The following is a 24431-nucleotide window of genomic DNA, read 5'->3' on the forward strand; positions in this document are numbered from 1 at the left end:
GCTGCTGCCATTGCCTTTCTGAACAAGGATGTCACCACTGTAGTTGTCCCATCGTGCGGAAGCTTCATGCAAACATGGGAGAAGAGTGTTGCAGCTGAAGCTGTTGCCGTCGCACTTCTAAACAAGGGTGTCGCCGCTGCAGCCCAAGCATCGAACCGAGAACTCACCTCTCCGGAGAAGTGTGCCGCATCTGGAAGATCTTCACGTCTTTATTTCTTTGCATCAGAACTTTGCCGCATTTCCCTTGCTGCGACATTGTCGCTACCCCTTAATGTATATATCCTTGGGCATAAATAGGCCTTGGGTCTCATGGTCACTTACAAGGGATAGGCCTTAGCACACAAGCAGAGACATTTAAGACATGAGCAATAGCCCAGTGCCCCCACCTGGTAAAAGATCAGGAGAATGCAGCCTTGGAAATTAGCAACAGTTATGACTGTTACTATGGTATCTTTCTTCTGTAACCCTGTTTCTATTTAACCCTTTCCGTGCGTCGGACGGCCCCCGGCGGTCCGATGTCACGGTGGGCGTGTGCCGGCCGTCCTGACCACGCCCAGTCATAAATCACCCGCACCGCGGCGGAATTCCGGCCGCTGTCAACAGGTTAAAATAACCTGTTTTCTTATTTTGTTACTCCGCCACATTGTTTATAGTAAGTACTGACTTGTTTCACTAAAGTTTTCCGACCTTTACACTCCAATAATGGATGACGGCACCCTGCCTAAAGAGGCAGAAAATCATTATACCTGGGTAAACACCCCACCCCTCTCCAAACCCAATCTGTTTTCCTTTCTTACCTCCTTCGCTGCGCACGTCGGCCAACGGCCTTCGCAAGCACTACCTCGGTAACGCTGCGCACATCCATTGGCCAACGTGGCCCCGCCCACTCATTTAAAACAAACCATTTATATAAAACACCATTTAGTCTCTTAGTGGTAAATGAGATCCCAGACTGCCCAGTTCCTACAACCCCTGCCCAAAGAACTGTTGGGTTTCAGTTCCTGTTTCACTGATTATGAAGCATGTTACAGTGCATTGAATCCGTCACCCCTTCCTCAGAGCTAAGCTTTGTGTATATATACAGGTGTTTTGGTTCTCTTTACAGAGCTGTGGGATCAGCATGTGGCCCTGTATTGTCTCAGCCATAACCGCGCACAATTCTTTCCTCCTGTACCCCTGTACAAAGTGCTATAGTCAGACTGAGCCCTTCTGTGAGAACAGTATTATAATGCTTCTTTCTGCATGGAGGTCTGGTACAGGGAACACTACAGTACCTCAAAGCTGTCCTTCCCTTCCTCATTGTACTTCTTCTTTATACGACATCTAGCAATATACAAAGACTTGGCCCTCTGTACAATGCTGTTTGCCCAGTAACAAGCAATGTATGTGGAAACACTCGTGAGAGTACCTCAACACTGCTCCCACCCCTTTTGAAAAGTTTATAGAACGGAGTGTGCCGTAACATTGATGTCCAATTTGAGCCTGCAAGTATTTGTTGAGGTTTTATTCTGGTTTTTCTCATGTAGCTTCATTCTCCCTTTCTGTCCTAAGAACCCAATCAAACTTATATGTTCAGCCATCTTACTTTTATTGCAAAGTGCTTATCAATGCTAAGCTCCCTCAAAAACACTTTGGCCCTAACTACGATGTCAGTTGGACGAGCGTCTGTCTGACATCTTAGCGGACATGGGGCTCCCAGACAAGGGATCGACGGTCCCGCTTCCCATATTATGATGCGACTACCTTCACGGCAGTCAGAAAGTGGATGTTTGCTATTGCAGCTTGTGCTGCGGGCTGTAGCACAAGCCTCAATAGCAAAGATACACTTTTAAAACAAACATGCACCATGTGGCAGGCTCAATGAGGTGCCTGGCAAGCGGGGTATGGATGTATGGGAGGCTTAGTGGAGGCCACTGAGGGACTGGAGCACTTCTGGGGGCACCCACAGTCCGATTCTGACAACCTTTCAATGGCTGTTAGACTGCCATTGAAAGGCTGCCTTAAAAGGGACATCGTAATCCCTACGGAGGTACCTGAGCAGGAACCACCCCATTGTAGGGTTTACTTCCCGACCGCTGCCATGACGGGTACCTTGAGCCTGTCGGAATATCAGCGGTCGGTCCCTCCGCCCCCCTGCCTCCATCATAATGTGGGGTTCGGACTGCTTAGCTAGATGTCAGTCGGACAGCAACCGACCTCCTAATGGGGGCCTTTGTGGTGATTTAAAAAAATAAGTTGTATACTTGCCAAAGACCATATAGATTGTGTGCAGTCAATGTTTCTAACACCTTGTTCATATAACTACCTCAGGGTACTGAGATAATGGTGGAGCCTCAGTTGTTGAGGACTGGGGTTTGGGAGCACATTGAAGAACCACTTTTGCCTTCTGGATAGCAAAACCCTAGGACTGTCACAGGCATTAAAGCATGATGAGTAGGATAGACCCATGGGAATAGAGAAACAAGATACTGAGTTTTGTCGCAGCAGAGTTGCTGGTCCCTCTCCTGGTCACTGGGAGTGAAACACTTTCAGTTCTTTGCTATACTCATGGCCTGACTTCGATTTCACAGAGGTAAAATATGCCTTGGTTGCATGAACAGATCTGTTTTCTGCTATTGGGGCACAGCTTGTTCTTTCAGTATCCAGTCCCGTCCTCTGGCAGTCAGGTTGTCACTTTGTATTAAACCCCAGATGCCTCTTGAGGTAGATCTGTTTATCATTTTCATAGTGCTGGTATCTAATTTTGTGGACTTCTAGAAATCGACCAAAGACCTGAACATTGTGGCCTTTTGTAGCCAGCTAGTCCCCTAACATGCCATTCCTGTGACGTAGAATCACCTACTATTGCTGTTTGTGGGTGGGCTGCTTTAAGGTTTCATGACTTTCACTGCCCACTTTAAAAAAAACTATATATTATTATAATTTTTTTATGAGGTGCTTCCCACTATTCCCCCCTGTTACATCCCCAGGAACATCACATTCTATGTCCTGTCAGTTACACAGTGGTAAACTGAATAAACAGCACTCCATGTCTATTGAGCATTGATCGGCTCTTTATCTCTTTAGTGACCCAGTCGGGGATGATGGACCCACTCTCCAGAAGTAAAGTACATAGTTTCCAAGGTGCAATGGTGTTTTGCAGTGTAATATTTAACAGAGCCATAGCCGGCAATATTTGAACTTAGTGGGCTGGGAAGGGGAGAGGTTGGGGTGAATGTGGGGATAAACATGGCAAAGGCCATTAGAAATAGGGCCCAGTTAGAGGTGGGTGTGGGTATTAGTGCTGTCGTACAAGTGTGGGAAATCCTTTTGAAAAATCTGTATTTTGAAATGATTGTCCGTTAGGAACCAGATGTAAATATCTAGTTTACCCATAAGTAAGAAACAGTATAGTCACTATCTAGACACATGCTTAGAGGCACAACTGCTGATGCTTGGACTAAGGTTTCCTGCCCAGATTTTCCTGGGATGATGCCTAATTCCGGCATTACATACGAGAGTTCCCAGCAATGAAAGTACAGACATGTAAGAGAGTCAGAAATTGTGTGGTTATTTGGCTAGTGCTAAATACCAAATTTGACATGTTTATAAACCAGGAATACAGACCGATCTAGAAACTGAGGCACGGGGAGTCCAGGTCCGATATTGATAAATTGGACTCTGGACTAGGCACTGGGCTGGTTGCGGCTCTATGCAGGTGAGGGCTGGGTGGGCCTGAGTTGGGCTATGCTGAGCTCTTGCTTGCAACAGACTCTGGGCCAAGCTTTGGGTTGGTTTGGACTGGGCTGAGGTAGGGTTAGGGTTTTAAACGTATATGGGCCTGGTATGTGCTTGCTGGCTGGGCAGCCTGGACACGTTTTGTTATGGTTTGTGGGCTAGATTGGGCTCTGAACTCCTGACCGTCCGGGTTGTCAAATAGCTGACCTGAGAATTGGATAGGACTGTCTTCAAGCTGGACTGTGGGCATGGCAATACAACTTGATGTTTTTATCATCACAGCAAAACCATGCGAGCCACAAGTAGGTAATACAGCTCGCGCCATGTGCCGACAGACGTGTGCAGATTATGACTTAGAATTGAAGTCTTTCACAATTCCAAGTTCGACTGAGTTGTACAATAGCATCTATTATTTGAGCTTAGGATGATTTTGATATATGCGAAATAGCCTTTATAGTTTATAGCAAAGTTGAAAGTATAACAAGACAAAATGCTCAACGTTCTTAAATTCAAACATTTCTGGTTCGTTTTTGTGCCACTACCAACATCAATACATTACGTGCCCTAGGAAATATTTTTTGTGGTCAGTCTCTGCCATATTCTACTTGAGTCACATTTAAAATGTTGGCTTTCATAAATTCAGACTATGCAGACATCATACTAATGAGATGAGTAACATGGAACTGGATTACCTACCAACAGTTCTGTACTGACTATATTTTTCCTGCTTTGTCAAATTAAGATATTTTAGGAAGCGGCTACTCCGCTTTTCAGGAGAACAGGATTCTCAGGAATTCCCCTGAGGTTTCTATGGCTAGTGAGTCACTGATGCCACTATGGCATCTCACCGATGAAATTTACAGAGGCATTCTTCACCCCTCTACATGTCAATATATGCTTCCTGTCCAGTGCTTAATGATGTCATAAAAGCAACCTGTAGCTATCTGTCCCTTCATTAGTATGTACACTACTCGTTCTTTAAATAAACATCTCTTTTATCTAAGTAGACAGTAAAGCTGGTGCTTCCTTTAATAACAGATTGTGGTTGCCTATGTGTTTTAAGTGCTGTAGGCGGCTCCAGGTTTTCACTTCTTTAGTAGCTACATGTATTAAGTGCATAAAATCTAAGGGTCTTAAGGTGCTGATGATAAGAACCTGCATTCTCACACAGGAACTCTGGTGATCAATACACAAGAAAAGCATAGAAAGGGTGATAAGAAAAAGGGCAAAGAAATCCGGAAGATGCAGCTCAAAAGAGGAAAATAACCTTCAAAGAATACATGCACCCTGATTTTATTTCTTAAAAACATCTAAGGATAAAGCCGCTCTTCGTTCCTCAGGCATGCCTTTCTAGACTTTAGCAAAAGACACACATTTAGGCCCAGATCTCTGTACTGGGGTGAATTTATGACATTGTTCTGCATTCTGTCCATCAACTGTTGTTTTTGCATTTGTCACTCCGAGTGGGACGGTATGCTTAGACGTGAGCCCCATGCTCTCCATGCCACTGGAATCCTGGCTGATGGCCCGAAATAGGTCCTTGGATGCTTGTTTCCAGTCCAGGGAGGAACTGGCTTGGCAGTTCAGGCTGGACTGTTCCCATGGGCCACACGGTCAAGACTGATTTGCATATGGCTAGGTTCAAACTAGAATGGCATGGTGAGCAAAAAAAACAATGAATTTAGGCCCAGATCTCTGTACTGGGGTGAATGTATGACATTGTTCTGCATTCTGTCCATCAACTGTTGTTTTTGCATTTGTAGGCTTAGGGCATGATGAGAAAAGCAAAGCGATTCCTCTAAACTCCTAAGAGTACAGTGGAAATGCAGCATTTCTCTTCATTCTTGTACTGTGTGAAAGTTTAATGTATAATTCAATATTGTTTGACATCATGAGGGTTTCAATTAAAATATAGTCATAATTTTTGGAACAGGAGCCCCAAAATATATTTTGCCATGGCTTGCAAAATCTTCAAGATGTCTGCACACAAACTGGATTACTATGTGTGCTGGGGGAAAAATGTCAGGACACTCGATACCTCACAGCGAGGACAAATCATGACATGGGTGCATTTTATGTTTTTGCGTCTCAGTCTCAGCAGTGATACTGCATTTCAGGGTAACACTGATTCTGTTACAAGATGGAACTGACACCTTTGTTGGTGAAATGCAAAAGTAAGCAAATATAAGCACAAACCTATGAATTTGACTCCAAAATCGCAAAAATGGAAGCCACATATGCACATCAAAAAAACAGGCATGCGGGTGCACAGTATAAGAACACAGACAAAAAATTTAGGAGCGAATAAAATACAAACAATGAAACTAAAGCAGACAGACAGTAACAAGGGGGCACACTATGCCCACGCAACCTGGACAACCCTCCGTGTCAAGAGGACTGAGAATCGACAAGCATAGAGCTTCATGCATTTTCCCTAATACACATGAATCTGGACATTTTCCTTTCAATTTTGTCCAAATTCACTTTCAGATGCTAAAGGTACCTTGCATACTTTGGAGATGCATCCCTAAGGTTATGTCTAGCACCTGCACATTCCTTTTGCTCTACCAACCAGATGTTACCTTAAGACACTTTGAAGGTCCTCCATTGCGTGATGGAGATGTTTCAGTTACTCTGCAGCCTTCTGCTTCCCTGTTTGTGCTCATGCAGGTAGGGACCAGGGCAGCTTCAGTTGCTTTGAAAATATTCGGTTTTATTGAGTCAATCACAAAGCAGTAGCTTGCTAGCCCTCAAGTATCCTAACAGTTGGAAAACTCTAGTTGAATGGTGTGCTAGGAAAGAGTTGGAGAGATCAAACGACAGGAGTACACCCGTATACCAGTTGAGACCTGAGTGATGAATGTATGTAACAAAAACAATATCTCAACAGGTAATATTTGATAGACTATTCAATTAAACGTGCACATATAGTTGCAGAAAGGAAGAGTAGGGAACTCTAGGGTTAGGTAATGTGCCAAGGGCACTATATATTTAGAACATGTATAGGAAAAACAACAGTTTCAGCTCTGTTTACACTGAATGTGGGTGTATACCGAACAAACTTTGTGCACGCGAGTGCTCGTGACACACAAGGTGGACGATGCAGGTGACAAGTGACACAGCAAAGAGCAGTGCAGAGTGAGCAGTAATGATATTTACAAGGTACTTTAGGTTCACGAATAGTTATTTACAAGAGTTACAATGGATTAACGTTTTGTGAACCAGAGTATAGCGCCCAAAGTTGCGCTGGGAGGTCAACAGTGTTTCGAAGAGGCCCTTTCACAAGGACCACGCTGAGTATGTAAACGTATGTAATCTCTATAGTATATCTGTTGGAAATACTTGTATATCTGTTGGGCTTGAACTGTTAGCAACACCCAGTTCGCAAGGACATATGTGTCGCTCTTGTTTTCTCTAAATATTGTGCCAAAACTCAGCAAGCCAAATGTGCAGGCAGTCACCTCTGTATTGAGGGAAGTGGAGAGGTAAGGGAAACATTTCCATGATCGATTTGGTTGCACAGCGCCGGTGAGGAATGACAGCTGATTTGTAACAGTGATACCCAGTATCAAATTGCTACAAGCACACAGAAGAAACTCAATTTTTATTGTGTGTGATTGATTTGCTGACATATTTCCTCATGTTAAAAAGTTTGCTGGAAAGGGTTAATTTCTTTTTGGGAATGTTCCTGCAAGTGCCCTAGTTCTTAGTCCAGTTACACGTGCAACTTAGATTGAAATCGAGACTTTACTATTAACAAATCTCAATACTTGCCAAATTCTGCAAATGTAGATTCACTTGTCGAACAGATTTCAACTATTGCAGTTGCTTTAGTTTTTCTTGCCTTTGACTCGTCCATGCCTGGCCCCTTAAGTTTGTCAAACCTTTAACCTTTTAAAATGTTCAGCCGGAGTTCAACAGTTCATTTTTTGCATCCATATATCTGGACTGTAACTCTTTTATTTGTGATTACATTTAAGTGTTCTTCCAAAATTACCAAAAGACAAACTCTACAACTAACAAGGAAGGAATAACAAAACAGCTATTTGGTAAAACTGAAATGATGTAACCTTTTCTTTGTCTATTGAACCCTAGGTTTGTTGTTCTTAAAGAAGGTTAGATAACCTTACATTACTATAATGGTGATTGTATCAATATAAGGATTATTTGTTCAATTATTTCCATTACTTGAGCACTGGGAATGTCTTAATTATGCTTGAAAAACTCAAAGGTGCTGTAAACGCAGGAGACCAGAGTCACTCCACCTGTCAACCTGAGGGGCATCTACAACAGATGTTGTTCTAACTTTTTTCTTGTACTTGAGGGCTAAAGTGTCTTCTCCTTGCTTTGTTTTTGAGGAGCTACTCTTTTTTGCTCATCTCATTTTTTTCCATAGAAACCTCATTATCATCTCATTCCCATTCTACCAAAGCTGACCATCATTTTCCAAGGAGGACTCTCAGGGTTTGAATTTCTATCGCCAGTTTTCTATACCAAAGCTTCCTAAATCTCCCTCACCCCAAAGGTGGGAAATAACATAACAAAAAGCAGCTGCAACGTTCAGTTCCCTGCATACTCTGTCCCACAACATCCCTCCCCGCTCAGTTCTTAGCATAGATGGCAGAACCACAGCAATGTGTGTCTATTTTATCATTGAAGCCCCAGACCTGTCATCCCAGACTCCATCACCACCAGTGCTTCAATAAGCCCCATCTACAATGTTCCCTGCCTGCACCAGTAGTTTATATGCTTTTATTTAGAGTTGGATTGAAACTTAAAAACCTGAGACTTGTGGAGGAAGGATCCACCAATGAAATTTCCTCCATCACACTGTCTCTGAATAGAGGAAGCCAAATCTCCACCAGATTTAGAATTATTTTATTAATCAGTGTTTTTTCTTTCCTTCCGCTCTAAATTGGCTTAACACCAGCCACTGAGAGCTCAGTTAAGAGAGGAGGGGAAAAAGAACCACTCAAGGTCACTATGATTGGATGTAGAGCTGAGATTTATACTTTGGAACTGTTGACACCACTTCCAGGTCTACAATTCTGGGTCCATTGATCTTCCAATGAAAAATCAAACTTTTGCCTTTTGTTATAGGTATGGGCAGTGTATAGAAGAACTGGACCATGACCAAGAGGGAAACACCTGAAGGGATGAAGACATATAGATGTGCATTTCTGTTAAAAATAAAGGTTTTTTACTTCTTCTCTGTGCAGGCATCTTGGACATGGGGTCCTAATGGCTGTGGTGCCATTTTATTGGTCAACTGTGATAAAGAAAAGAGACAATTCACCAAAACGGGAAAGGAGTTATTCAATCCTGCAGGTACAGTATATAACTATTGCTATATAGTGGTAGTTGGAGTTCAATTGGTAGCTGCCAATAAGCAAATTAACACTCTCCAACACCCTTGAACTTTTGGCACATCTGCTCAATAGATTGTGTTCACATTGCTCACAGAAGGTATGAATGATTTATACACAATAGGTTTCAATCCAGTTACTTTTAAGCTCTCATGTTCATGCAACTGCTTCACAATTGTGCTTTAATTCCTCCAATTGATAGAAACAAATTGTTATTAGAAAACCCATATAGTAACTCAACAGCCTTTGTAGAAAGCATAATCTCTTTAAACCTTTCAAAATGACTTCACGGAGGCACAGGGCATGATGTCTTCTTTGGTACAGTCCAAGCTGGTCCGCTGTGGCTTTTCGTGTGAATTCCACTATTTAGTCATAGAGGGCCACCAAGACTCCCCTATATTTTGTGTCCTTTTGCCATACACATGCTGTCTCTAGTCTTTCTAGTTAATGGTGATGATACCCAAACATCTGACCCTGGCTGGACGGATGGTGTATGAAATAGTCATTTGGTTTGGAACAACTAAAAGTATGGCAGCTCAGGCTTCACTCAAGATTCTTCGTGCACAAGGGAAATTACTGGCTTACATTTTGTAGTTTAAGATATAATTCCACTACTTCAATGCAAAACAAGAATCCCTGTAACACTCAGGATTCCAGATTTGTTCATGCTTCGAGGCTGTCAGCTTTTCAATTCACATCAGTTGACCTCACTTAAGTGGCAGGAAGTTTGAGCTCATTATAACGAGCGGGAATGAGGAGTACTGGAATAATGTTTTCTTTTACCCTAATGATGGCATCCCTCTATATTCCTTACTGCTGAAACACCTACATACATACCTTCTCCACAGCTTTCCAGCCTGAATGTTGTGCTATTTTTTATTTGGAAACCATTGTGGAAATTAATCAATTTTTTTCAGTGGCCCAGTGACCCTTGGTCAATGTGTTCATTTTGTCATGTTTGAGTTACAACCATTGCTTGCTCTAGGGAATTACAGTGCATGGCTTCTACAGCAAGTACAGAATACTGACTCCAAACTCCTACCACCAGTGAAGTGGTGAAATCAGATAACATCTATTCTAGTTGCTCATGCGGTCTCTGATCAGATATAAAACCCAATGTGCAACAAGGCATGCCATACACTAAAAAAGCCCATCCTTTGCAGGAAACCATATTTGTCAGTGTATTGCTTTCTGCACTCTTTTATCTTCAGCAGGCAACTATTTGTGGTTCATCAGTTCCATTGTACTAGGTTGAGTTGCTTGCGAGTTTTTCGGTTCTTTCACCTCTGCCATGGGATTCTCGACCATTCGATGTTCATGAGATAGTGAGCTATCAAGTATTTAAATGTAAAACAAAAACTTGGTTCTCTGCCTGTTAAGCTTCTCACTGCTAATTACATTCTGAAGGCTTAGTGCCAAGAAACATTGATTGACATTCATACATTTCACAGGGGACTAATCAGACAATCTATAGATTTTCAAGACTATAACACCCATGCAGTCCTCCTCAGCCCACCATAATTTCCCTGGTCACTGATACCGACATTGATGGCAATTGAAAAAAAAAACTCTTATCACAATGCTATACACTTCCTCCTTTATACGGAGCAAGCAACATTTCTCTGAGCAGAATTCTGATCATTAGCATCTTTATCCATAGATCTGATTTACATTTCTGCTTGGCGAGAGACTCAATTCCTTGCTGGATAATTGGTATCAACTTTAGGGAACATACAATTTCAATTTGACAATCCGCTAACTGACATGCAATTAATCTGGTTCTGATGCACCCATATTACCTCTTATCATAAATTACATCCAACATTTTGTATGGAATGAAATTGATTAGGAAATATTTTGTGTGTCTGGTTGGTGTCCTTGGTTTTGCAGTGATGAGTGAAAGAATAGTCTTTATCATATCAAAAAGTCTTGTGTAGGCCTGGTGCTTCTGTTTAGGCTTCTCAAGTCATTGCTTTCTTCTTTTTTTCATAGACTTGGAAGATATGTCTGTCATGACTTTGACCACAAAGGGACCCGAAGCGTTTTTTGACACCCATAAGATTGTGCTTCACATAACACTTGAAGAGACAGATAAAGTGAATGTTTACCTTATAGAAGGTGAGTGAAAACTCTCCACCTCTCACAAATCAAGAAACACAAATTAAATCTGCCAGGTCTGACCTCCCAAGAAAGGGAAATGGGAATTTCTGGAGATCAAGCATTGCCTAGAAATCAGAATGGAATCTTTCTAGAGATACGGAGATAGAAGGGACAGAAGATGTTATCTCAGATCAACACCAACTAGAGACACAAATTAAACTGTATACTTCCATATTATAATGGGTAAAATATCACACTACAAAAATATACTGGCCAAAATATCTACGACCAAACTATTCCGAATTCAAGTACACATAGGTAAGTATAGGTTTCCTGTGCTTAACTCAACAGACATGTACCTGGGCAATATACATGTCCTCAAAGTTCATGGATTGGAGTTATAAATAGTAAATCAACGTCCACCTACATGTAAGATGTTTAAAAATGTTTTAATGGCATTTTTCAAACTTATAGTGCATTCAAACAGTTAGAAAATGTAAGTGTTCTTGCCCTTTCATGATCTGGTATAACTAAACAAAGGAAGAGACAGTTACACATCTAAAAAAGTTAACAGCTATGCAATTCCATTACATAAGCACGAAGCCTGCACTGTCAGTGCTATACATATGGCATTTATGGGAAGATTGGTACATTTTGTGCAGTCTAGGTGGCATGCCTACCTACATATACTTACTTTTACAACATTTTATTTCCCTTATACTAAAATCAGAATATTTTTGTATCATGATATTCATGTCCTAGATATTCTGAAATAAAAATAAAGAAACATACCAAAGCCTGATATAAGTCAGAGGACTTCAAGAAATCAGGAATACACTAGAAACCAAAAGAAAAGTGGCACAAAGTATCATGTGCATTTTTCTGATGGGTTCTTACAACGAAAAATATGAAAAAAACAGCATGTATTTAATGCCGATTTTTAAACATCCCACGCATGTATAGGAATTGATGGAAGCTTAAGATCCAAAGAAGACCCCTGATAGTTCCTTATGTTAATCGGTATGAACAAACCAACCAAGAAGCTGTGTCTTTCTGCCCAGTATGCTTGAGCTGAAGTGGTGCAGAATCCAATGACGATCCATTGTGTCCATCTCTACCTCTTGCATCACAAGAACTGAGTGGAGTCTGGAAGTGTGAGAACTGGGGTCACCAATTCCACAGGGGGTAGCTTGGCGCGAGCAGGTAGGCACCCGAAAGCTTAGGTGTAAAGTGACCATACAGCACACTCACACGCCGAGCCAGGAAACGCACACAATAACGGACACCACACCAGCTCAATACTTTTATCTAAGATCAAAATCACGACTGGCAAATCATTCAGGGCAATTCAATAATCAATGCAGCATTAACTCATTAGACCATTCTCTATTAGGTAACTGTAGGCATTTAGTCAACCTTTCCTTATGCAGGAATAAACATTTCATTAGACAGAGGTAAATATTGTGCAGGGGGATTCAATCAGCATCTCCTGAAAGAAGCAATGTGAACATTTTCATTAAACAGCATGGGTCTAAATCAGGTCAATTTAACAGGATGGCCTACTATCAGCTTTGGTGCAGGCAGGGTCGATAAAACAGCACTCCAAACGTATTTTGTGTAGGAGCCACCAGCTGCAGGGCACCCCTTGAACAGTACCTGGTTTCCTGGCAAAAACAAGCTGTAAAGAACACTACCCCATCTGGGGGTTAACTCCTCCTCCAACCCAGTCTCTAGGGGCCTAATTCGGGCTCTTGCCCAGTCCCGCAACTTCAATAGTACAATTGGGGCCAAAGGGGCCCAACAACAGTCCTTCCCAGGGGAGGGGCGATCTCAGGGCCTTGTCCTGGCTCCCTGGAGGCCCCGCGTTCACTTAAGCTGGCTGCCCTCCTCCCTCAGGGGTTAGCTTGTCCTTTGGTCCTTCCAGGACCTTTGTGGCGTGCTGTAGGTTGGCGCGACACTCGGGGGGTCACGTGCTCACTTCCGCACAATCCGGTGTCTGGGCCTCCTGGGAGTGATGCGCCCCTCCGGGGCTCGTGCCGGCTGGTGGGGGCTCTTGCGCTCTCTCCGAGCGTCCGCGCTGGTTCCGCTCCTGGGCCTCCAGAGGCTTCTCGGCCCAGGACCAATCACAGGCAGCAACGAGGAGGCACGCCCGCGGCCGCCAATAGCAGCGCGGCCTGCGGGGGGGGTGTCGGCCTCACTTCTAGCAGCCTGCAGTAGAGGCGGGGGTGTGGCCGATGAAGCGGCCGGGCGCCCCGTCACGTGAGGGTGATGGGGTTGGCTTCTGGGCTCGTCGGGCCTAGCGCGGCCTACTCCTCCATCGCGGCGGCCTCCCCCAAGCCTCCGGGGGCCACTGCGGGGACTCCTCAGACCAGGTGCCGGGCTGCGGCGGTGAATTAAGCCCACAGGCGCACTCCCGGTCAGCGCCTCAATGGAATTCGGACGCCGGGTCGGCTGCGATGACAGCCAACAGCGCAGGGGGAAGTTGAGTCGGCCCGAGCCCAGCACTTCACAGCGGGCCCTCCGTGTCGACCTGGGCGGCGGCGGTGAGCGGCCCCAATTAGCGCTTCCAGGCACAGCACGCTTCCCGGCAGTCAGCAGGTCAGAGTTCTAGCGCTAGGAAGGGAGCGCTTAGCAGTTTAGTCCAGGGAAAGCTGGTTAGGCAGGCACAGGCTGAGCAGGCGAGCGCGTGATGGCACAGCGCCAGTACCTGGTTGAGTCCCAGTAGTCCTTTGTGCAGTTAGGTATTCTTCATGGCGCTTGATGGTTCCTGCGCCCTTGGTAAGTAGTTTCTTGGGGGGGGTTGAGTTGGTGGCTGGGGACAGGCTGGTTCCTGTAGGTCACTGCAGGTGGTCCCTGGGCTCCTCCCTCGCCGGGCCAGATCAGTGGGCTAGGTCAGAGTCCCTCACTCAGCTTGGAAGGCGGCACCTAAGCCCTGTCACTTCCAGTGGTATAGGTTCCCCCCTAGGCCCTACCGCCTAAGTTTCCTGCGTAGGTACTCCCAGGTCAGTGATGCCCCAACTAACTTAAAGATTTCCCTCCTTTCCTTAAGTATACCCAGGTCAGGTGACCACTCTCTAAGGCAGCAAACGAAGACCCCTCCCCTATTCCGGAAGGTTCCAGGAGCTTCCCTAGTCTAGCTATGGGCAGAAAAAGGCGGGCTGGGGTTGCAACAGTATCTTAAGGGCCCAGCCAGCTCCTGGATACTAGGGTGCTACTAAAAAGACCACTCCGCAGTAGCAGGGGCCTCTGGCAGCCATGTTGGGAGAAGAGAGCACCTGCACCTTAGCATCGATTAGCAATGGTAAGGCACTCGGAGACCTATGTCCAACAAAAATAGGGTGGAAAAAACAAGGCAAGGGAGAAAAAAACGGGGAAAGACCACCCTAGGGCTGACCGGTCTAACATGCGTCCTCCCCAGTCGAAAGTGGGGAGAGCTTCCCAACCTCTAGGGAGTTCTTGTCACTAAGGCGGAAAAACCGGGAGAGACCGTCAGCATTGGCGTGGTCAACTCCGGGCCGATGTTCCACCCGAAAGTCCATCCCCTGTAGGTAAATGAACCACCTTAGCAACTTTGGGTTTTCGCCTCTCATTTGTATGAGCCAGCGAAGGGGTCGGTGGTCAGTCTGAATCAGGAAGTGAGTACCAAAGAGGTTTGGCCTCCACGTCTTCAGGGCCCAGACCACAGCGAAGGCTTCTCGCTCGATGGTACACCACCGGTGTTCCCTGGGGAGAATCCTTCTGGAAATAAAGGCCACAGGTTGGTCTTGGCCATCGTTGTTCAGTTGCGAGAGCACAGCGCCTATGCCATGCTCAGAGGCGTCCGTCAGCACTATGAATTCTTTTGAAAAGTCAGGTGTTGCAAGCACCGGAGCGGTGCACATCGCGTGCTTCAATGTCTCGAATGCCTCTTGGCAAGCAGCTGTCCAGATGACTTTTCGGGGCTGCTTTTTGGACGTCAGCTACATCAGGGGAGCTACGATGGTACCATACCCTCTTGACAAACCGGCGGTAGTATCCAGTGAGGTCGAGGAAAGCTCAGACCTCAGTCTGGGTCTTGGGGGGCTCCCAGGCCATGATGGTCTCAATTTTAGCCTGGAGGGGTTGCACCTTACCACCGCCCACCAGGTGTCCCAGGTACACGACAGATCCCTGTCCGATCTGACACTTGCTAGCCTTGATGGTTAGGCCAGCACGTTGCAGGACTTGCAGCACCTCCTGGAGATGCTGCCGATGGTCCTCCCAGCTGCTGCTGAAGACAGCTAGGTCATCCAGCTACGCAGCTGAGAAGGACTCCAGGCCAGACAGCACCTGGTTCACCAACTGCTGGAAGGTGTCCGGAGCATTCTTGAGCCCGAAGGGCATAACCCTAAATTGAAAGTGGCCCACGGGGGTGGAGAACGCTGTTTTCTCCTTTTCTCCGTCCGCCATGGCAATCTGCCAGTAACCTGACGTCAGATCTATGGTACTGAGGTACCGGGCTGCTCCCAGATGGTCAATTAGCTCATCCGCCCGTGGGATCGGGTGAGCGTCCGTTTTGGTGACGGAGTTCAAACCTCGATAATCTACACACAACCGAAGTTCTGGTGTGGTGCACGTTGGCCCGTCTTTGGCACAAACACTACCGGACTAGCCCAAGGGCTGCTGGAAGGCTTGATCACCCGCAGCTCCAACATTTTAGCCACCTCAATCTGGATGCTGTTCTTGACTTTATCGGACAGCTGGTAAGACTTGGTTTTCACAGGTGGGTTGTCCCCTGTGTCCACATCATGGGTACACAGATGCGTGATTCCAGGCGTGAGGGAGAACAACGAGGCGTACTGCTCCAACAGCTGGCGGCAGTCCCTCTGTTGATCTAGGGTCAGAGACGGGGAGAGGACCACTCCCTCCACCGATCCATCCTTCTCCTGGGCCGCCAGAAGGTCAGGAAGAGGCTCACTCTCTTCCTCCTTGCTCCCATCCATCACCATGAGGAGAGAAGGCTCAGATTGCTCATGGTGTGGCTTCAGGCGGTTGACGTGGAACATCCGATGGGGCTGTCGGGGGGGGGGGTCTTCAGATCAACGACATAGGTGGTCTGGCCTTGTCTCTCCACAATCTCGTACGTTCCAGTCCACCGGTCCTGGAGGGCACTAAGCTCCCCAGGCTCCATGACCCACACCTTCTGTCCAGCGTCCAACTCCACCGTCCGAGCGTTGCGGTCATACTACTCCTTCATGACGGCTTGACTAGGCTCCAGATTGCCTGAGGCTTCCTTCCACAGCTTGGCCATCTGGCTGCGGAATGCCAGCATGTAGCTGACTATATCACAGGAAAGCTTCTTCGAAGTCTTCTCCCACCCCTCCTTCACAAGGCTGAGGGGCCCCCTAAAGGGGTGGCCATAGAGCAGCTCAAAGGGGCTGAACCCGACTCCCTTCTGAGGCACCTTGCGGTATGACAGCAGGCAAGGGAGGAGGATGTCCCACTTCCGCCTCAAGTCCTCTGGCAGGCTCCGGATCATCCCCTTCAGGGTCTTGTTGAAGCGCTCTACGAGCCCGTTAGTCTGGGGGTGGTAAGGAGTGGAGAACCGATAGGTCACTCTACACTCCTTTCACATGGCCTGCATGTAGGCCGACATGAAATTTGTGCCCCTATCTGACACCACGACCTTGGGGAATCCCACTCGGGTAAAAATCCCCATCAGGGCCCGCGCCACCACAGGTGCAGTGATGGTCCTCAGAGGAATAGCCTCTGGGTACCGGGTGGCGTGGTCCACTTTCACCAAAATGAACCGGTGTCCCAAAGAGGTCGGAGGGTCCATCGGCCCAACAATGTCAATTCCGACCCGCTCAAAAGGGGTCCCGTCAACCGGGAGCAGTTCCAAAGGGACCTTCACCTTAGTCCCAGTCTTGCCACTCACCTGGCAAGTCTTACAGGTCTTACAATAGGTGTCAGAGGCAACTCTCATTCTGGGCCAATAGAAATGCGGGGCACTCTCTCTGCGCCCAACAGAATTCCTCTCGGGTAGGCCCTCCTTCCACATGCCACTCGGCAAGGGTCGGCAAGTCCCCCACGGGAACAACCTCCGCGGACTCCGGGGGTACCTCCGCGGGCTCCCCATCCATCCCACGGGGTGTGTCCTCCACGACATTCTCTTCTTCACGATCAGCATTGGGTTGGGCCGTTGTCTCAGACTCCAACCCGGGCTGAGTTCCTTGCCGGGCAGCCGTGGACCTCGTGACCACGCAAGGCCATTCTGGTAACCCCAGCATCTCCGTGTGGGCTTGAAACTCCACTTCCTTCTAGGCGGTATGCTCCAAATTGTTTCCTAGCAGACACTCAACTGGCAAGGCAGGGCTTACAGCAACTCTCAACGGGCCCTTGACTCCTCCCCACTCAAGGGGAACCTGAGCCACAGGATAGTGACTCAGACTGCCGTCAGCCAACGGATGGAATACGTCCGGGATCACCTGCTCCAGGGACACCAGCCTTCTCACCACCGTGGTCATGCTGGCACATGTGTCCCACAGAGCCTCCACCTCTTGTCCGTTAACCTGCACCCTCTGCCGGTATTTGGCAGTGTTCACTGGTAAGGCCATCACTGGGACCATCTCTCTATCCCCGAGTGAAACCAGGGTCAGGCCTGTTCACTCCCTTTCCCTATATAGGGGCAGCTCCATCCCCAGCGCTACACTAGCCACCCCGGGGCTCTTACCTCCTGTGGGACTGGGGGTCTTGCGACACTGGGGATCCCCCTCGTAGTGTCCAACCGCCCCACATTCGTAGCACCGGACAGTTCTCGGCTGCTGACTCTTGTCAGGGTGAGTGGGCTTTGGGGTACCCGATTGAGGTGGGGAACCTACTCCTTTCCCAAACTGCTTATTTTGTGGGCCTCGGGAGAACTCCTTTCTTTTATCTCCCCCTCTCTCTTCTGGGGAAAACCATGTTCTCCTTTCGGGCCATCTCCCCCGGGTCCCTTGTGGGACACCTGGGTGCTAACCCAAGTATCCGCCTCCTACGCAAGTTCCCGAGGATTGGTCAGCTTGCAGTCCACCATATGTTGGCGCAGCTCCGGAAAACATTTATCCAAGAGGTGCTCTCTCAAAAACAAGTTGTATAGCCCTTCATAATCATGCACTTCACTGCCACACACCCAACCATCTAAAGCCTTCCGGGCATAATCAAAAAAATCCACCCAGTTTTGCGTGTGCAGCTTATGGCTGCCACGGAACCTCTGGCGATACCTTTCTGGGGTGAGGCCAAACTTCTTAAGTAGCGCCTCCTTCATGGGGGGATATCTGACTTGGTCCGCCTTGTCTAAGTACAGGAGTGTGTCCCTCACTGCGGGTGGTATGTATCGGTACAGGCCACCCCGCCAGTAGCTCTCAGGCACCCCATGGGCCATCAAGGACACCTCATACGCTTCCAACCACTTGTCGATGTCATCCCCCACATTGTAACTAGCTATCACATCCTTGGGTAGATAAAACTTAGGCTCATGTGGAACCTCTGGTATGCTGCCACCATTCGCATTCCCTTGCGCACCTAACTGCAATGCTCGCAGCTCCAACTCTTTATGCTGAAGCTTGTGCGCAAGCTTCCTCTCCTCCATTGTGAACCTCCTATCTTCCCTTTCTCTCTACATTGCTAACCTCTTGTCTTCCCTCTCTTTGTCCACCTTGGCAAGCTCCCATCTCAATTGCCTCTCCTCCCTCCTGTCCTCATATTCCTCTGGCGACGCACTCCTCCTAGATACACTACTGCCTGCCCCGGAACGTCTTCCTGGTAGCAAGTTTTCAGTAACATCAATACACAGTAGGTCTAGCTCCTCCTGGGTGCCAGCCTCCTGTTGTGTGCCCTGCCCCTCCTGTCCCCCATCCCCTCTCCCCTCTGGGTGGGCCATTACCCATGCCCTTAAGGTTTTACGGAGCTCCTCTCCCTTGGCTCTCCGTCCAACAGACACCCCCATCCCCTGAGAGAATTCCTTCAGCTGCACCACCGTGTACTCCTCGAGGTTGGCCAGCTGGTACTCCATTTTAACAGGTGGGGACCCCAATAAATCAAATGAAAGACACTAGGAAGTAGGTAACAATATCAGGTCAGAACAGGATTCTGCAAACTCGGTTTAGACTGTGGGGGTCAATTGCTTAGGCTTGCAAACACAATAGGTGTCTAATTGCGGTGCACACTGACTCACTAGAGGGTGCTGGATAGCCACAGGTCCTTATCTCGCCGCTGAACACCAATGTGAGAACTGGGGTCACCAATTCCACAGGGGGTAGCTTGGCGCGAGCAGGTAGGCACCCGAATGCTTAGGTGTAAAGTGACCATACAGCACACACACACACCGAGCCAGGAAACGCACACAATAACGGACACCACACCAGCTGGTCTATTAAAATCAATACTTTTATCTAAGATCAAAATCACGACTGGCAAATCATTCAGGGCAATTCAATAATTAATGCAGCATTAACTCATTAGACCATTCTCTATTAGGTAACAGTAGGCATTTAGTCAACCTTTCCTTAAGCAGGAATAAACATTTAATTAGACAGAGGTAAATCTTGTGCAGGGGGATTCAATCAGCATCTCCTGAAAGAAGCAATGTGAACATTTTCATTAAACAGCATGGGTCTAAATTAGGTCAATATAACAGGATTACCTACTATCAGCATTGGTGCAGGCAGGGTCGATAAAACAGCCCTCCAAACTTATTTTGTGTAGGAGCCACCAGCTGCAGGGCACCCCTTGAACAGTACCTGGTTTCCTGGCAAAAAACAAGCTGTAAAGAACACTACCCCATCTGGGGGTTAACTCCGCCTCCTACCCAGTCTCTAGGGGCCTAATTCGGGCTCTTGCCCAGTCCAGCAACTTCAATAGTACTATTGGGGCCAACGGGGCCCAACAACAGTCTTCCCCAGGGCAGGGGCGATCTCAGGGCCTTCTCCTGGCTCCCTGGAGGCCCGCGTTCACTTAAGCTGGCTGCCCTCCTCCCCCAGGGGGTGCCTTGTCCTTCGGCCCTTCCAGGTCCCTTGCGGCGTGCTGTAGGTTGGCGCGACACTCGGGAGGGGGCGAGGGGGGGGGGGCGTGCTTACTTCCGCGCCCTCCGACGGTGTCTGGGCCTCCTGGGAGTGAGTGAGGCGCCCCTCCGGGGCTCGTGCCGGCTGGTGGGGGCTCTCGCGCTCTCTCCGAGCGTCTGCACTGGTTCCGCTCCCAGGGTCCCGAGCCTCCAGAGGCTTCTCGGCACAGGCAGCAACGACAAGACGCGGCCGCCAATAGCAGCGCTGCCTGCGGGGGCGTGTCAGCCTCACTCTGGCAGCCGGCAGTAGAGGCGGGGCGCGGCCGATGACGCCGCCAGGCGCCCCGGTCACGTGGACTCCTCAGACCAGGTGCCGGGCTGCGGCGGTGAGTTAAGCCCACAGGCGCACTTCCGGTCAGCGCCTCAATGGATTTGGGACGCCGGGTCCGCAGCGATGACAGCCAACAGCGCAGGGGGAAGTTGAGTTGGCCCCGATCCCAGCACTTCACAGCGGGCCCTCCGAGTCGACCTGGGCGGCGGTGGTGAGCGGCCCCAATTAGCGCTTCCAGGCACAGCACGTTTCCCGGCAGGATGGCAATTATAGCGCCTCGGGGGACACAGCGCTGGGGACGAACAGGCAAGTCCCATGCAGCACAGCGTTTAGGGGCTCGGCACTGGGGCACAGGTCAGAACATCGCTTGGTAGTGATAGCGCTCGGGGCAGTCAGCAGGTCAAAGTTCTAGCGCTAGGAAGGGAGCACTTAGCAGTTTAGCCCAGGGCAAGCTGATTAGGCAGGTCAGGACCACACAGGGGGCACAGGCTGAGCAGGGAAGCACGTGATGGGACAGCACCAGTACCTGGATGAACCCCAGTAGTCCTTTGTGCAGTTAGGTATTCTTCATGGCGCTTGATGGTTCCTGCGCCCTTGGTAAGTAGTTTCTTGGGGGGTCGAGTTCGTGGCTGAGGACAGGCTGGTTCCTGTAGGTCACTGCAGGTGGTCCCTGGGTTCCCCCCTCGCCGGGCCAGATCAGTGGGCTAGGTCAGAGTCACTCACTCAGCTTGGAAGGCAGCACCTAAGCCCTGTCACTCCCAGTGGAATAGGTTCCCCCCCTAGGCCCTACCGCCTAAGTCTCCTGCGTAGATTCCCCCAGGTCAGTGATGCCCCAACTAACTAAAAGATTTCCCTCCTTTCCTTAAGTAAACCCAGGTCAGATGACCACTCACTAAGGCGGAAGGTTCCCGGAGCTTCCCTAGTCTAGCAATGGGGAGAAACAGGCGGGCTGGGGTTGCAACAGTATCTTAAGGGCCCAGCCAGCTCCTGGCTACTAGGGTGCTACAAAAATGACCACTCCGCAGTAGCAGGGGCCTGTGGCAGCCATGTTGGGAGAAGAGAGCACCTGCACCTTAGCATCGATTAGCAATGGTAATGCGCCCGGAGACCTAGGTCCAACGAAAAAGAGGGTGGAAAAAAAAAGGCAAGGGCGAAAAAAACGGGGACAGACCTCCCTATGGCTGACAGGGCTAACAGGAAGGGTGCTGTTTTGAGAGACAGGTTAGGAGCAAGCCAGTCCATGTAGCTTTGAAAAAGCAGTGACTAAATATAGCTGTCCAATTAAACAGATTTCTGTGAAATGATACATTTATAATTTTAACAAACCGGGCATCCTCCAGCACCATAATTCAATCTTTTTCTTAAGCATCATCCACATTTGTCAAATTGTCTCTGCTCGAGTATACTAATGTTCCGCCAGACATTTCATATGCTGGGGCTTCCATTCACAAAATACAAAATCCTTTATAAGACAAGTAGACTCTCTCATAAATATGCACATTAGTGTCATTGTAAATGCCTTACAGGTATTCAAATTATTTATTAACTTACAAACATTAACTAAAATGTTTAAAATACACGAAGAACATTTGGTCAGGTCGTCTTTATGACGTGTAAGGTTTTAATTGAAATATCTTTGAGCTATTACTTTTGAAATGTAAAAATGCTGTCCAGTGTACCTGAAGAAATTTACTCTGCCATCTTCTGGATTAACACAAAGAAGTATATGGTTACATATTATTGAGCACATTTGAAGCCATATTTTTTTAAACATGTTTGTTAAGGCATGGAAAATGCCTTCTTGTGTTACTGTAAAAAATGGAGAGCTACTCTTGAAGAGCAACCCTTGTACTGTTGGTCTGTGTGCTTTCTTTCATAACCTGCTAGTGGGAGACCTCGTCCATCTTTTACTTGGAGAAGAACACTATATCCTAGCAATTAATACAAAAAGCAAGAGGCTGAGACATATGTTGAGTCTCTTCCATGCCCTGCTTGCAACACATCTTCATATTACCCATGAGTTATCCTTGATTTCTCCGTTCTGGGAAGATGTCTACAACAGTTACAAGTGACGATTACTAAGTCTGTGAAATATAAAGGAAGAGTACTCAGGGGGAAAGCATCTATTGAGGCTTGAGAATCTATAATATGTGGTAAGACAGCCAACTACTTTATGACTGTACAGTAGAGGAAAGAAAAGAGCACAATATTGCAAATACGGCAATTTGACTAGGGGCAGGCGCATGTCACAGGGCATTTTGGCAGCTTCTTGGGCACATAAGGGCTGGTACAACTTTGGAATCACCACAATGAATAGGGCAGAATTCTAAGGTCAAAAGAAGATGGCATTACGTTAAAAGTTTTCAGGACGGGTGACAAAGCATTCGGTGTAGTAGCCTCACGATTCTGGAATGATCTTCCCCTGAACATCAGACAAATTAAATCTCTGCTTCCATTTAGGAAAAGCTTAAAGACCTGGCTCTTCCCTAGGGATGAGTAAAATGAGCTCCCCAAAATCAGTGAAAAGGCTATCAGTTCTGCTCAGTGCCAACTTGGCAAGTCTCAGTGCCAGGATACCCGTAGGGTGACAGTTTTGCGCTATATAAGTTTATGTTACAATTACAATTACCACCCTTTAATGACATTCAACAGTATATTCAAGTAGTCACAGTTAATAGTGCTATTGTCTGTAAAGAATTCAATGTTCAACACTGTGGCTCCTGAGTGGCCCCAAGTAACATCATGAAGCCCTGTGGTGTCCCTATCTTCTTGGGACAGTGTAAGCCTTGTATACATATTTTATCCAAGCCTCCCTGGATAAAGTAAAGTTGTGTGGGAACTTTACTTATCAGCTTAGTCAATCTCAGAGCTTTCTTTGATGTGGTCCTGGCTATTAGGCTTTTAATTTACCTTTTTTTTTTTTTTTTTTGGTTCACAGCAAAAATACATCATCGTGATTGAAATAATACCAAAATACCAAAACAGATACAGAAGAAATAAATCAAATAATACATACGGAGATCGGCTTAATTCGTCCAATAACAAGAACATAAGCTCAATTATACATGTGCACAGAAAAACAAATGTAATTACAATTTAAGTTTCATAACGTATTCAATGTTCATAATAATCTGAGAAAGCCCCCCAGATTTTCAAACCTATTTTCTTCTTTCTCCTAGACCCAGTAACTGAAAAGAGTCCCCACTCCAATTTATATAGGCTATAAATTGGTGCTCTCCATTGTTGAAATAAGGGTGTCTTTTCCTGTAGCCACTCAGTGGCAATGCACATTCGTGCCACAGTCATTGTAAAGAAAATAAAATGGCGAAAACAATATAATCTATCCGCGGGAATATCATTAGGAATTTTCCCCAATATTAACATCGAAGGCGTAATAGTCAGGCGAAAATTAAGTACTAAAGACATCAATTTTTCAATTTCTCCTATAAATCCAGCCAACCTAGGACAAGAAAAAAAAATATGTATACTGTCTGCATGGTCATCTTTACACCGAAAGCATTTTCCATCAAAACCCTCTCCCCATTTGGACATACGTTCAGGCGTATAATATAAGTCAAAGAGGGTTTTGAAAAATTGAGCTTTCAAATTAGCCGACATTAAAGCTTCTTTAGACAATAAGATACGGTCTTCCACAACTACCTTTGTATCCCCTAGACTGTTGGCCCATTTTAGCCTTATTTTCTCAAGATCGTCCAACTTCTCTTCTACTAACATTCTATACAAAGTACCAATTTTCACCTGTCTGCCAACCCCCTCGATAACTTGGTGTTTTTGTAAAATTAACTTTTGTCTTATGAGAAAATCCAGAATTTGTAAGAATTTAAAAAAATAGCTTCTGGGTAGAGCAAACTGATCAATTAATTCCACAAAAGATTTGCACTTGCCATCCACCGTGCAC

The 24431-nt window shown here is 46.9% G+C and overlaps 1 protein-coding gene across 1 annotated transcript in view; it reads left to right on the forward strand.

Annotated features, from left to right (window-relative positions):
• LOC144754688 (protein-arginine deiminase type-3-like) overlaps positions 1–24431 on the forward strand; it is a 417320-nt gene that overhangs the window by 119497 nt on the left and 273392 nt on the right. Inside the window, exons 5-6 of the mRNA XM_078642811.1 lie at positions 8937–9045; positions 11076–11201. Coding sequence (XP_078498937.1) covers positions 8937–9045; positions 11076–11201 — 235 coding nt within the window. The remainder of the gene's footprint in view (positions 1–8936; positions 9046–11075; positions 11202–24431) is intronic.

The sequence above is a fragment of the Lissotriton helveticus genome, chromosome 5_1 (assembly GCF_964261635.1).
Source record: "Lissotriton helveticus chromosome 5_1, aLisHel1.1, whole genome shotgun sequence".
NCBI lineage: Eukaryota > Metazoa > Chordata > Amphibia > Caudata > Salamandridae > Lissotriton > Lissotriton helveticus.